Below are 14,054 nucleotides of genomic sequence, written 5' to 3'. Positions count from 1 at the left end.
AAAGAGATAAAAGATGAAACTACTGCATTTGGAAGAAGAGTTCAACATATCTGTAGAGACATTCTTTACATTCTTCTTTGAAAGTCCTGGTTTCAAACAGCGTTATCACTCAACAAGAGTATGATTGAATGATTGAATGAATGAATGATTGAACGAATACAGTCAATGCTTACACTGAACGAATGAATGAATATAGGGAGATACAACTATTGAGGTCAAGCTATGGACACCAATGACTGATGGGCGATACACTCGCGAGATCATGTTCTGTTCATTTATATCAAATAATCCAATGATCAAGAAGTTAGTTGGAGATAAGGCAAAAGTCAGAGAGTTGCAGTATTATACAATGAAGGATAGGTATGTTGTTGTTGGATCACTCGATCAATCAATCAATCAATCGATCAATGTCACTCACACATCAATCACAATCAAACATAGTGTACTAAAAGTAACATCAGAGACTTACTTTGAAGGAAGCTCAATTGGAAAGTCATTTACATCAGAGTCTGAATGGAATGTTACACCATCGACAAATAGATCCCCTGGATGCAAGGTTGTGATTGATGTGAAGAACAATTACTCGGGATCAATGTTTAGAAGTGCCCTCGAGGGTTGGGTACACGACACTACAGAGGCATCTTTTAAACACTGGCTCAATCTTGTTAGGTCACAGGTCGAGGAGTATGAGCAGTCAGAGATGTTGAAGCGATCGGCACCGCCCACTCCTGTCAAGCCAGCGGCGCCATCAATGGGACATCATGTCAGGAACAATGGTCATGGAGCACATCATATCAATCACAGACAGGACAAGCGACCAGTTGAGTTCTATGATGAAGATGACTTGGACGTTGATGTCGTTGAGCGACATCCTACAACATCGACAACATCAACTACATCAACGACAAACAATCAAGTTCATCAACAACATCACAGACAGAATCAGCAACAGCAACAGATGCAATTGTACAATCCACAACAACAACAACAACTACAAACTCATGATGAGGATGAGGACGCCGAGGAGGAGTTGTCAGACTTCTCCGGCCCACCATCGATACATGACGATGACTATATTTCAGATGACGAGGAGGACAGAAGCTCAGACGAACAGTTCTTTGACTCGAACGAGGTGTGGACAAACAATGGCCTGGCCGCAGGCAACAGCGATATCAAGAACTACATGGTGGCGCTCACCAACGAGCTCAGTTCAATGAAGTGCGTGATAGAGGTGAACCACACACGACTGCTCGGTCTCGAGACGGCCTTCTCCCAGATGCAGACATCGCGATCATCTGCACTGACGACGCCCAATGGCCAGCAACCACAGCAGCGACAGTACCAACACCAATACAATGGTGCCAATGAGGTATTCACAACGACAACTACGACGACACACAACGCCACCAATGAACTCAACGCATACATCACCAAGCTGGAAGAGCTGGTCAAGCAGCAACAGGACGAGGAGTTGCGCACCCAGGAGAAGCAGAAAGAGTGGGAATCCAAGGTGGGCGAGTTGGAGAACAAACTGAGGAATGTCAACGAGTCCTCCAGGCTGACGCTCTGGTTCAACATTATGGCATTGCTCTTCTTCCTCATTGGCTGGCCAATCATTGCCAAGAAGCTGTGGAAGTACCTTCTGCCGTTGTTAGAATCCCTGATGAAGAAGTAGTAATCATTGACGTGTGACCCCCCAATAATATATATTATAATGATAATGCACCAATCAGTCTTTCATCATTGGACTTTGAAAGGACTTGGTTTCGCGAGTATGTGGGTGTGCGAGTGTGTGGAGGGGTGCGACTGGTCATACATCAACGTGAAGTCCTCCATTCATTGAAAAGCGAATCATATCAGACTGTTGTTTTATTTGATCAAAATGAGGTTTGTGGAGTGAGGTGATCGTTTTGTTGATTAGTTTGGTCCCTATGCCTAGACACTAAAAGTAATAATAATCATCATCATCCATCGAACTCAAATATCTCTCATACCACCTCACTCAATCACTTTCTAATGAACAACTGTATACGCTTTGATCCTCAACTGTGGAGAGTTGACGTTTGTAAACATTGTTTCAAAACAGAGAACGAACATCGATTAGTCAAGTAAGCACTTTATATCTGTCTCTGAGACATCTACATCTACACATCCACATCATCATCATCATCATCAACATCATTCACCACCATCACTAACACTCACTCACTCACACACTCACACTCCATTATCCGTATTGTGTTTCCAGCTCATCTCTTTCCTTCTACCGCCACACCCTTCGCCAGAGGGGTGTGTGTGGACTGGATGTTGTATCCAATCCTATCCTGCCTTGTTATAATAAATCAATCCATCAATATCAATCAATCAATCAATCTATAATAACACGCACCGCATTGTTATTATATATCTTCTTAAGATATAGATAGAGAGATAACTAACATAACAATATTGATATTGAATAGATCTACAGCTTCATCATTGTCCTTATTGGCACCGACTAAACAGGATGAACTACGACCAACGTCAACAGCATCATCATCAACAACAACAACAACAAACAATCAATATATAGTCCATTTGAAACCAACAAAGAACAATCCAACAACAATACTGCCACATCAAGAGCAACAACAGCCACAACAACAACAACAATCCACAACACCATCATCATCATCCACTTTGACAACAACATCTTCATCTACAGTGCCATCCCGCCAAGAAAACAAGTATAACACTGTTCCAAATTCATCAATTAAGGATAATAACAACGACGATACTATTGGAGGCAGCAACAGCAACAACGATAAGAAACGAAGGTCAACTATATTCAAGTTGTTCAAGAAGAATCGTGCGTCAACATCAACGACACCAACAACACCATCAAAGTCAAAGAGGTCCAATACCACAACAACTACAACGACAACATCACCATCAGCTGGACGACCAATATCTGCCATCATCTCCACTGATCAACCAAGAAGAAGATCTTCCGCAGACACAATGCAACCATCACTTGTACAGAAACACATCAAGACATTCTCTAGCGACGCCAATGGAGCGGACACTGTTGCCACTCCACCCAGCGCGCCTCCTCCTTCTCAACATGCACCAAATGGCAATAGCAAGGGCACGGTGACAACACCACCTCGTCGCAACGAACCATCGTCCCCTCCAACGCCACACCACCAACCACCAGTCGCGACAACCGACCAACAACAGACACCTCAAAAGGTTGGCCTCAACCATGAGAAGGTATGGATCGCTGGCAATGGCAAACAGAGCAAGATCAACGCGCACATGTCTCTGGCACTGCCGTCTTCAGTGTCGCCTCGCCTGCTGCCGCTGGCCAAGGGCATCATGATGATGAAGCGAAACAATGAGATCAAGAACAACAAGCAGAAGCGCAGTCTGCCCAACATCATAGAGAGCAACAATGAGATGCTCAAACTATTCAATGCCGTCCAGTCGATCCTCATTGCGCTGCCTGGCATCTCACCCACCGTGGTCATGGGCATCATGGACACGCTTTACGGACAGCATCTCAAGCTAGACTTTTCCACCTTTGTCGATGGCCCCTACTTTGATGGCCTGGTCAATGCGATCCAGACACTCGGCGCGTGGACCGAGCAGCAAGAGTACGTACGCAACGTCATCAAGGTGCAGAGCTGCGTGCGTCGATTCCTCGCCAAGAAGCGCTACGAGCGACTCAAGGTCTACAGCAGCTCGGTGCAGCTCAAGGAGCGCAACATTGCCTTCCGCCATCTCTACTTTGAGGAGCGACGCTACATTGACAACTTGGAGATCATACTCAGCTGTTACTACAAGCCACTCAAGTCATCAAGCTTGCTCAGCGACGACAACTTTAAAGACATCTTCTCGTCGATCGAGGAGATTCATGCCGTGCACAAGAAGATGCTGGCACAGTTTGAGCAGCTGCACAACAAGTGGCCGTGCATCGAGGGCGTGGGCGACATCTTCCTGCGCATGGCGCCAGAGCTGCGCGTCTATGGCAACTATGTCAAGAACTTTAAGAACGCCATCGACACTTTGGAGCGCTGCAAGAACAACAATCACAAGTTTGCAGCATTCCTCACGGATTGCGTAGAGTCCAATCTCAACAATAGTACAAACAAAGTGTTTGATCTGATGGCTCTGATTGCCACGCCCCTCAATCACCTGTCAGTGTACCAGAGACAACTGTGCGTCATCTCTACCAACACGCCAATCAACAGGCCAGACCTCCCCAGCATCAACAATGCAATGACAATGATGAAAGAGATTGAACAATTGATCCAGGACAACCTGGCACAGGCTCAAAACGCTGCCACCCTCATCAACATTTACAGGATGATGCATAACAAGAAGGCCTTGGATCCAGTAAGTAGAAATAGTTAGTGATCAATCATACCATGCTAACCTCACTCAATCAATCAATATCCAGTTTGTTATTCCAGGTAGGACATATTTGCACGAAGGTAGGCTGACCAAGTTTGTGACCAAGAAGCCAGACAGAGTGTACCATTACTATCTGTGCAACGACATCATCGTCTTTTGTAAAAAGACACCAAAGGAGAAGGAGTTAAAGTTCAAGAGTCTATTACATCTCTCTGAAGTAACTGTATCTGATCAAACAGATAACGCCAGTATGTAACCCAAAGTACAAAGTATTCCAAGATTATACATACTGACCAATCACACTTTAATCAATCATAGATCATAAGAACATTATATCTATATTACAAAAGGGTGGAGTCACTTACTTCTTCCAGGTGGACGATGCAGAGGAGAAGAAGAGACTACTGAAGCAGTTTGCACTACTATGTACAACAACAGAGAGATGTAAGTACATTCTCACAAATCAGTCTGTCCAAGGAACTAACTTCCAAGACCTAATCAATCAAAAGTATTTGGAGTATCACTCCATGACTTGGTCCAAAGAGAAGGTCCCAATGTGTTGGTACCAGCATTCATCATCAAGTCCTTCAACATATTACTCAATCGTATGTTTTAACTCAATCACTTTGGGAAGCGTAGACAAATGCTAACTAATATGGATATAAACTACTCAGATACGGACGTTGAAGGACTATTTAGGATATCACCAAATCAATATGAGGTTGATCACTTTAAAGAAAGCCTCAATCAATGTACATTTAGTGGATTGGATGCATTGTTGGCCAAACAAGGACCTCATCATATTGCCGCGGTAATCAAGAACTTCTTTAGGGATACGACACCGCCATTGCTCACATATGAACTGTTCAACAAGATTGTGGAGCTAGCCGATAGCGATGACGAGTCGAGCAAGAAGGTGCAAACTCTGCGGTCTATGCTGTCCACGATCCCGCCCTGCCATCAAGCCACCCTACAGATGCTTCTGCTCTTCCTACGCTTCATCGGTCAGAACAGCGATGTCAACAAGATGACCTACTCCAACTTGGCCATCGTGTTTGGTCCAAACCTTGTCAAACCTGTACAGCAAACGATCGAGACCTCTCTCAAGATACCTTTGATCAACAATGTAATCACCATGATGCTAAACAACTATCAACTCATATACAAAGGTAGGTCACCCTAAAAGTGTGGAAGAGGAAGAAGACAATATGTCAAATAATTGCCAACAAAGCACTTACTGACCTACTCATCTAATGCCATAACTCCATTCCACTCAATTTGACTCCATTCCAATTTATTAGAACGTCTAAACTCTATCAAGGTAGTTGACTCCAAGTTTAAGATAGAAGGATACATTACCACCAAATAAAACTTGTTGGTAGATAGCAAGAACCAAATATAATAACAACTGGATTGGATGGGCTGAATTCTAACAATATCTACACTGAATAAACTTTATAAAAAAAGTTTGTCGAATTTTGGATGCTATAAAATACGAGTTCGGTCTTTTCCCTTTTCGCACGCGCAATTGGTCTAGTGGCAGAATTCTTGCCTTCCAAGCAGGAGACCCGAGTTCGATTCTCGGATTGCGCAAACCTTTTTAAAACCCCATTGTCCAAGGACTAATGAGGTACTTGAGGTCATTCTTTAGCTTGGTGTGCATCACATTCTTCAAGTCCCTCCTCCGCCAGGAGTGGCGTTCCCTCATGTCCACGCTAACGAGTCACATCCTGGCCGGACGACCAGTCAACATCAAGAATGAGATGGCCGAGTTCACTACCAAGTGGCACCTCAGCACGCCTCTGCCGCCAACTATCAACAAATACCTGGTGGCCGAATTCAGAGGCCTACAGTAGAAAAGAAAAGAAAGAAAAAAATCAAGAAAATTCAAAATCGACTAACTTATATATATTATCCCGCCTCTTCAATGACGCCAATTTATTTGCAATAATAATAAACTTCCACTCTAGTCAAAAAAAAAAAAAAAAAAAAATCATTCTTTTCCCCTCTTCTTTTAAATCGGTACCCCATCTTCCCTTCCAACTCTTTTGTTTTCAACACAGAGTAAGTAAAGAATGATATTACCCAATTTTTAATAAGAACTTTTGATTCATGAAACTGATAACAATATAAAATAAAATAAAAATTGCCACCAGGGATTCAAATTCATTGTATCACTTTCAAGGAAGGCAACTGACACTGATACTCTGGACTATTCCAAAAGGGATATGATAATAACATATACAATCAATCAATAATTACTTTTATATTGACCATGTATAACAATAATGATCGTGGAGTCTTTTATCTGGTGCTCACCAATCGATTGATCATCAGGACCATCATCAACTCTCTGTCATTGAGTATTGTAAACAAGAGGACACTACAACTTAGGTTCAACGAGATAGAAAGGGAAGGAATTTTTAGCTCAACTCCAACACCTAAACCTTCATATCGATTCAAGTACCATCATTGGACAGACGCAGAGTCATTGTTCAAGTACCGACATCATGGTCTGTTGCGAGATCGTATCAAACGCAACCTATACATCAGCTTCACATACTCTACTCCCATGATGATGTTTAATCATGGTGATGTGGACAAAGAGACATTCATGGCGGTCTATATCAAGTATCAACGATACTTTAATCACAAAGATATTCTCAAGCATGCCGTCAATGCCAACAACACGCTCGCTGTCATGGTACTCTGGCATCAGACATATCCAGTGGTCTTAAAGAAAGAGATTTGGCTACCGAATAAAGCAATCAAGAATGAAGCATTCACTGTGCTCAAGTTCCTCTTTGCCGTGGGTCACATCAACATTGATCAGTTGATACTCAACATCAAATACAATGATATGATGATGCAACACTTTTACTCATCAGCGTCATCCATTCGATACATCTTGGATGCAAAGAACAACTTCCCTCTGGCACTAGTCAACATGATCAAGGAACGCGCTCATTTAAACTCTGGGCGTATTATATCCACTGGTGATCAACAACTCATTGAACAACTGTTGATCAATGATGGCAGACCATCCAAAACAGGTCACTATCATCGAGCAATAAGGGAAGATGAATTGTTTCCAAATGCCTCACCATCAGACCAGCTGGTACATATTGAAAGGTTGTTTATGTCTGGAACAAAGGGTGTCGATATCACCTGGGAGGAGAGATCAATCAATCATTTGGAATGGTCAAAGTGTAAAGCACAATCAATAACACACGATCATAGATTGTTGTTGACAACTCACTCAATTGGAGATGAACAACGAATGATATTTGTAAAGCTTGGCGAACTCAGGCTGCATGGCTCTGTAAAGTCACATTCTGTTATCATCAAGTACTTGACACGTGAATACATACTCACTGGAGATCATATGCTCATACCATTTATCATTGAACAACCAGGTTGGGGAATCAACGTGGATGATGTGAGTCGTTTGATCGAAATGATCATCAAACATGGCAATATCATTCAGATCATCGTTGCACTTGGAGTGTTGGAGCAATTTAATGTTGCTCCTAAAATTAGAATGGAATGCTTCAGTGGAGAAATGTACAACTCATTTATTGATGCAGATGATATTACCAACAGTTTGGAAGTGATCAAATATCTAAATGATAACAATGTAGTGGTACAGAGATTCATTTTCCGCCATCCAAGATTTGTACATCACCATCTGCAGTTGGAGTTCTTATTGTCAGATTACAACACGATATTCCCATTTGATTTGGTGAGAAGCAGGTTGATGCTAATGGAAATGGATCACATAGATTATGCTCTCAAGGTCAAACCATCATTCTTTCAACCTTTGAAATCGTACTATGATTGTTCTCATTACAAAGAGTTGAACGTAGTAGTATACTCATTGTATAGAGTTCAATGTCCACAACAACAAAGTGGTTTAATGGTGGATTTTTACAAATCAATGATTCAATATTCTCAATTCGATTTATCCAAAGCCATTACATTCTTTGTCCAACATGGTCGATCCAAACATTACCTAGAGGTAATCAAACATCTGTTTGAATATCTCGATACAACTGAGGAGGAAATTGGAGATTCTTTTATTAATTCAATCATTGGAACATGTCCTGTGGATGTATTTGAATATCTGATGCCACACAATCATATTCCCAGAATACTGGAAGTGGCTGTTGCTCATAACAATATGGATTTGATCAAATATATTTACAAATATTATATGGAGAGTGGCAAGGACAGAGACAAGGACAAACATCTAAAGTTTAAGAATTTCTATGACACTGTCCAGACTTTGGACGATAGATTCAATATCGTGAGTGATAAGAATACATTGTGTATTCAATCAATGATTGGCAATGCTTTCAGATTTGGACATGTAAAGGTACTTGATTGGATATTCCAACATATCGATGATGATAGGAGACCTTTTCTTGGTCTCTCTATTAAGACCACTGTACCAACCTATTCTGAAGACATGTTGGTAAACGAGTATCTTACCGATTATGATTTTTTATCACAACCATTGATCGTTTATATCGATAATAAAATGCAAGAAAAGTTATTATAATATTTCGATAACTACTTCGACACGTTCAAATTTATTATTAATAATCAAACTATTATCCAGACTACCAAGTGCACATATCTAACCACCTCTTTTGTACTTCATCTCTAGCCTTTTGGCGATCTATCTGTTGGTCTTGCCTGATAAAGTCGTCAAAAGAGAGATCGTTACGATATTTGATACCTCCATTATTCGTATACCTCTTACTAGCTACATATCTCATGAATTGTAATGGTATGAAGTAGCTCATTAGATCCGGGTGTTCTTCTCTTGTTTCTCCGCTTGTTTGAACATATGCTTCCTTCGAGTCGATCTTGAAGAGCAAGATGTACACCCTCCTTCTGAAAAATGATCCCTAAAAGATAGCGATTCTCTACAGATGGTAATGATCTCTGGTATCTCAGATCACATTCCACCAATTTAGCCATCTGCTTATCATTGAATTTGTAGCGATTGTTAAGCTCGAGAATAATAAGTTGGATATTCTCTTTGATGTATCCAATCTTGTCGTCAATCCTATCCGGAGAGGCACCAGTGGACAATGTATCCACATACCATGGGGACACCTGTAAAGGAACATCTACGTCCTTGTTGATTGAGAAATAATATCCTCAACCACTTTCCATCAACATATTGTTCATTTGGTCGTGGAGTAGGATGTCTTGAATGTCTTAGACCCATTGAATGTCCATTATGAGTGTCACTCAAAGTTGTGTCGTTTGGGGGTGGGTGTGTCTGGTTACTGACGTTTGTCGTGTCTTAGACCCACAACTTGCAAGAACTACCCTTCAATAACCCCATACTTTATAATGATACCTGAAGATCAAAGAACTTACACAAGAAAACTTTAAACAAAATACCATTATTTATTTCATAGTAATAACTTTAATTAAATAGGGATAGAGATAGTATAATCTTTGAATTAAATTGGACTGTATTTTTGAAAAATTATGGCGAAAAAAGGAATTTGTGGTTGTTTTTCCAAAATGTCATCAGGTTAGCTCAGTTAAAGAAAAAATTGAGGTCATTTTTTACAAAATCAACGTTGAATTGAGTTTTTTCCGACATGTCATCAGGTTAGCTCAGTTGGCAGAGCGTAGGTCTCATAATCCTAAGGTCGTGAGTTCAATCCTCCCACTTGATATCCTTTCTTTTGATTTTTTTTGTTTAACTTGAGGAACTTCCTTTTTTTTTTTTGCCCACGTAAGTTATACAAATACTATCTGTACTCGTTTAATTAATTTGCCCTCTAATGACTCATCGTCAAAACACTTCGGGAAACCAATCATTCGACTCTGGAAGCTGTGTTACTGCTTAAACGAAAGAAATACAAATGTTATCGACAAAGGATATTACATTAGTTCCAAGTATTCTTTTGTGATTGCCTTAAATCAGAAAACAAAAATTAAATTATTATTATTAATAAAAGAATTTGATTGATTTAATTTGATATCTTTTGTTTCTTGTTTGTAGCAGGTGATGGTTGTTGACAAACAACACCAAATGTCAACTTTTGATCCTTCTCATCAATGTTGACAATAGAGTTCTCCTTTAGATCACCATTGAGAATCAACTTACTCAACTCTGTGACTATGTGCTTCTCCAAGTACCTCTTGATTGGACGTGCTCCATAAGATGGATCATAGGAATTCCTCATGATCATTGCCAATGCTGGCTTCTTGACATTGACCACAATGTTTTGAGAGTCCAATCTACGAGTGATACTCTTGAGTTGGAGTGTGATAATGGACTCTAGGTTGTTCTTGGTCAATGGACTAAACACCACCATGTCATCCAGTCGATTGAGGAACTCTGGTCTAAAGTGTTTCCTAACCTCGTTGATCACTTGATCCTTGACGTGCTGTGAGAGACCAGTGTTGAATATCTCTGGGTTGCTCTCGGCCAAAAGATACTGTGAACCAAGGTTACTGGTCATAATGATCACTACATTGCTAAAGTCCACAGTCTTTCCTTGACCATCGGTGAGACGACCATCGTCCAACACTTGCAAGAGGATGTTCCATACTTGTGGATGAGCCTTTTCCACCTCGTCAAATAGTACGACAGAGTATGGTCTTCTTCTGACTGCTTCGGTGAGTTGGCCACCTTGGTCATAACCAACGTAACCTGGTGGAGCACCAATCAAACGAGCAACAGCATGTTGCTCCATGTATTCACTCATATCCAATCTGACCATATGTTTCTCATCATCAAACAGTTCAAATGCCAATGCCTTTGCCAATTCAGTCTAGTAGTTGAGAGAGTTGGTTAATACAATGAATAGATAACCTCTACTATTATTATACATACCTTACCAACACCAGTTGGACCCAAGAATAAGAATGAACCAAGTGGTTGGTTCTCTCTGGAGAGTCCTGCACGTGATCTGAGCACTGCCTCTGCAACGGCATCAACGGCATCATCTTGGCCAACCACTCTCTTGTGGAGATGTTCACCAAGTGTGAGTGTACGCTGCTTCTCTGTTTGAGAGAGTTTTGTCACTGGAATGCCTGTCCATCTTGAGACCACCTCGGCGATCTGCTCTGGTCCCACCACCTCACTGACCAATGAATTGTTCTTGGCAGACTTTCTCTCTTGGTTGGAAGCCTCAATCTGCTTCTCTAGGTCTGGGATGACGTAGTACTTGAGATCAGCGACGAGTTGGAGGTCATAGCGACGCTCGGCGTCGGCCAGCTTGACCTTTACATCCTCCAACTTCTTTTTGAGGTCTCTGCTCTTGTCAACTCTTGCTCTCTCCTTTTGATAGATGGCCTGAAGTGGCGTCAACTCATCCTTGATCTTGGCCAATGATTCCTTGACAGTCTCGAGACGAAGTTTTGATCCATCATCTTCCTCCTTCTCCAAGGCAGTCTGCTCAACCTCCAACTGCAACTTCTTTCTCTCGAGTTGGTCAATGGCCTCTGGTTGTGAGTTCAATTGAACACGAATGTTGGCACAGGCCTCATCGAGCAAGTCGATGGCCTTGTCTGGAAGGAAACGGTTTGTAATGTAACGAGCAGAGAGTTGTGCAGCAACAACCAGTGAGCTGTCCGAGATCCTGACTCCATGATGTGCTTCATAACGTTCCTTTAGACCACGGAGAATGGAGATGGTGTCATTGACAGTTGGCTCGCTGACCATCACTTGTTGGAATCGACGCTCGAATGCAGGGTCCTTCTCGACGTACTTTCTGTACTCATCCAGTGTTGTGGCACCGATACATCTTAGTTCACCACGTGCCAACATTGGTTTGAGGAGGTTGGCTGCATCCATTGCACCGTCAGTCTTGCCCGCTCCAAGAACCAAGTGAATCTCATCAATAAACAAGATGATTCCACCGTTAGAGTCCTTGACCTCCTTTAGTACGGCTTTCAAACGTTCCTCAAACTCTCCACGGTATTTGGCACCGGCAATCAATGCACCCATATCCAAAGAGATCACTCTTGCATTCAAGTTGTCTGGAATATCACCACGTACAATTCTTTGAGCCAAACCTTCAACTACAGCAGTCTACAATGTATTGATTGATTGGTTGTGTTAATAATACATTGATTGATTGGAATGAAAGTTAATTGAATAGTTACCTTTCCAACACCTGGCTCACCAATTAGTACTGGATTGTTCTTGGTCCTTCTGGAGAGCACTCTGATCACTCTTCTGATCTCCTCATCACGACCAATGACTGGGTCCAACTTGCCAGAGGCAGCATCGGCCACCATGTCATGACCATACTTGGACAATGCCTCGTATGTTGATTCGGCAGTGGCAGAGGTGATCTTTTTGTTTCCCCTCACCTCTTTGACGGCGGCCTGTACCTGGTCCTTCTTGGCACCTGCGTCGCCCAGTATCGACAAGATGGACGATTCCTCCAACAGGCCCAAGATCAAGTGATCCAATGCCAAATGGGAATCACCATTATTCTTTTGATTCTTGGCCGCTGCTCGAAGTACATTCAAACATGCACTGTTTGGTGTAATATCACTTGAAGTTTGATTTAAATGTTAATATATCAAAGATTGATTGATTGAACGGTACCATACTTACTTTGGAGGTGGTTTCTGAACTGGCAATGATGTTACTAAACGCTTACATCCATTCTCGATTTTGTTTAGGTCGCCACCAGCCTTTTCGAATATTGTGGCTGCGAGACGATCCTCATCCTCCAATAATGCCTGCAACAAATGTTGAGGAGTCAATTGATTGTTGCCCTTGTCTCTGGCCAACTCCTGACTGGCCAACAATATCTTGTTGGTCTTGTCCGTAAAAGTATCTGGATTCAATGACATAGTTTAAACTTGATACTATGATTATTATTATTTTTGATCAATAATCCTAAGGTATTTAATAATAATTCTAATGAATTAAAATAATATAGAGTGAGGTATGTATATTGATTGTTGTGTATGTATATGTATGTATGTCTATTTACAAGTCAAGTGAGTGAGAGTGAATGAATGACCTCACTCATTCCTCTTGTCTTCATTCATTCATTCATTCGGGTGTAATATGTGCGTGAGTGTGTGTGAGGTGTTGAGTGGGTGACGCGACGAAGTGGATGTTCAATCCATTATCGAGATGTCGACAATGAGGATGCGAGTGTGTGTGTGGTAGGCCCTCGTGTTGTAGTGTCTTGAGACATTAGGAGGTAGTATACTCCTTAAGGAAGGCAGATTGAGATGGCTTGTTCAAGTATGCCGTGTTGTTGTTTAATCCAAGTCATCCACCCATCCATCCATCCATCTGTCAACCACCCGATATCTACAAAAGGGTGTGTAAAGTGTTGCACTTCACCAACATGTCATTGTGTTTCATTCATGTCACTCCTCATTCACCTACACATTCACGCATTCAACTTGAATGAATGTAATACATGATGATTTGATGGAAGCCCTGACATCCTTAATAGCCTGTAACTGTCAAGAATGTATATATTTATGTTTTATATGTATGAATGAATGGATTAATATGTGATTACCAAAAGACTGAGGTGATTATTGTGTTTGGTGTACATCCCATAATTAAAGAGTTTGAAAAAAGGATAAATGGAACATCGATGTGGTACCTTCAACCCCACCCCTTTCCCAAAACATCCAACTTAGCA

At 41.5% G+C, this 14,054-nt stretch overlaps 4 protein-coding genes across 4 annotated transcripts; 3 read left to right on the top strand and 1 right to left on the bottom strand.

Moving 5' to 3' along the window:
• Positions 1 to 13: 13 nt before the first annotated feature.
• Positions 14 to 1,675, top strand: SAMD00019534_064010 (hypothetical protein; the record flags this gene model as incomplete). The annotated part of the gene is made up of 3 exons (XM_012898221.1): positions 14 to 118; positions 197 to 360; positions 442 to 1,675. 3 exons carry the CDS (start codon positions 14 to 16, stop codon positions 1,673 to 1,675), a joined length of 1,503 nt encoding a protein of 500 aa, XP_012753675.1.
• A 1,325-nt stretch (positions 1,676 to 3,000) lies between these two features.
• Positions 3,001 to 5,764, top strand: SAMD00019534_064000 (hypothetical protein; the record flags this gene model as incomplete). The annotated part of the gene is made up of 6 exons (XM_012898220.1): positions 3,001 to 4,377; positions 4,442 to 4,643; positions 4,714 to 4,839; positions 4,905 to 5,000; positions 5,070 to 5,564; positions 5,697 to 5,764. 6 exons carry the CDS (start codon positions 3,001 to 3,003, stop codon positions 5,762 to 5,764), a joined length of 2,364 nt encoding a protein of 787 aa, XP_012753674.1.
• A 256-nt stretch (positions 5,765 to 6,020) lies between these two features.
• SAMD00019534_063990 (hypothetical protein) lies at positions 6,021 to 6,251 on the top strand (the record flags this gene model as incomplete). The annotated part of the gene is made up of 1 exon (XM_012898219.1): positions 6,021 to 6,251. One exon carries the CDS (start codon positions 6,021 to 6,023, stop codon positions 6,249 to 6,251), a length of 231 nt encoding a protein of 76 aa, XP_012753673.1.
• Positions 6,252 to 10,394: 4,143 nt separating this feature from the next.
• On the bottom strand, positions 10,395 to 13,239 carry SAMD00019534_063980 (hypothetical protein; the record flags this gene model as incomplete). Its single annotated transcript, XM_012898218.1, has 4 exons — positions 10,395 to 11,201; positions 11,264 to 12,463; positions 12,538 to 12,934; positions 12,998 to 13,239. The coding sequence occupies 4 exons, from the start codon at positions 13,237 to 13,239 to the stop codon at positions 10,395 to 10,397; spliced, it is 2,646 nt and encodes an 881-aa protein (XP_012753672.1).
• Between the last annotated feature and the right edge of the window lie 815 nt (positions 13,240 to 14,054).

Source organism: Acytostelium subglobosum (genome assembly GCF_000787575.1).
Source record: "Acytostelium subglobosum LB1 DNA, scaffold: scaffold12, whole genome shotgun sequence".
NCBI classification, from domain to species: domain Eukaryota; phylum Evosea; class Eumycetozoa; order Acytosteliales; family Acytosteliaceae; genus Acytostelium; species Acytostelium subglobosum.
The sequence above is the reverse complement of the archived record's forward strand: the minus strand, read 5'-3'. Positions and strand labels throughout refer to the sequence as shown.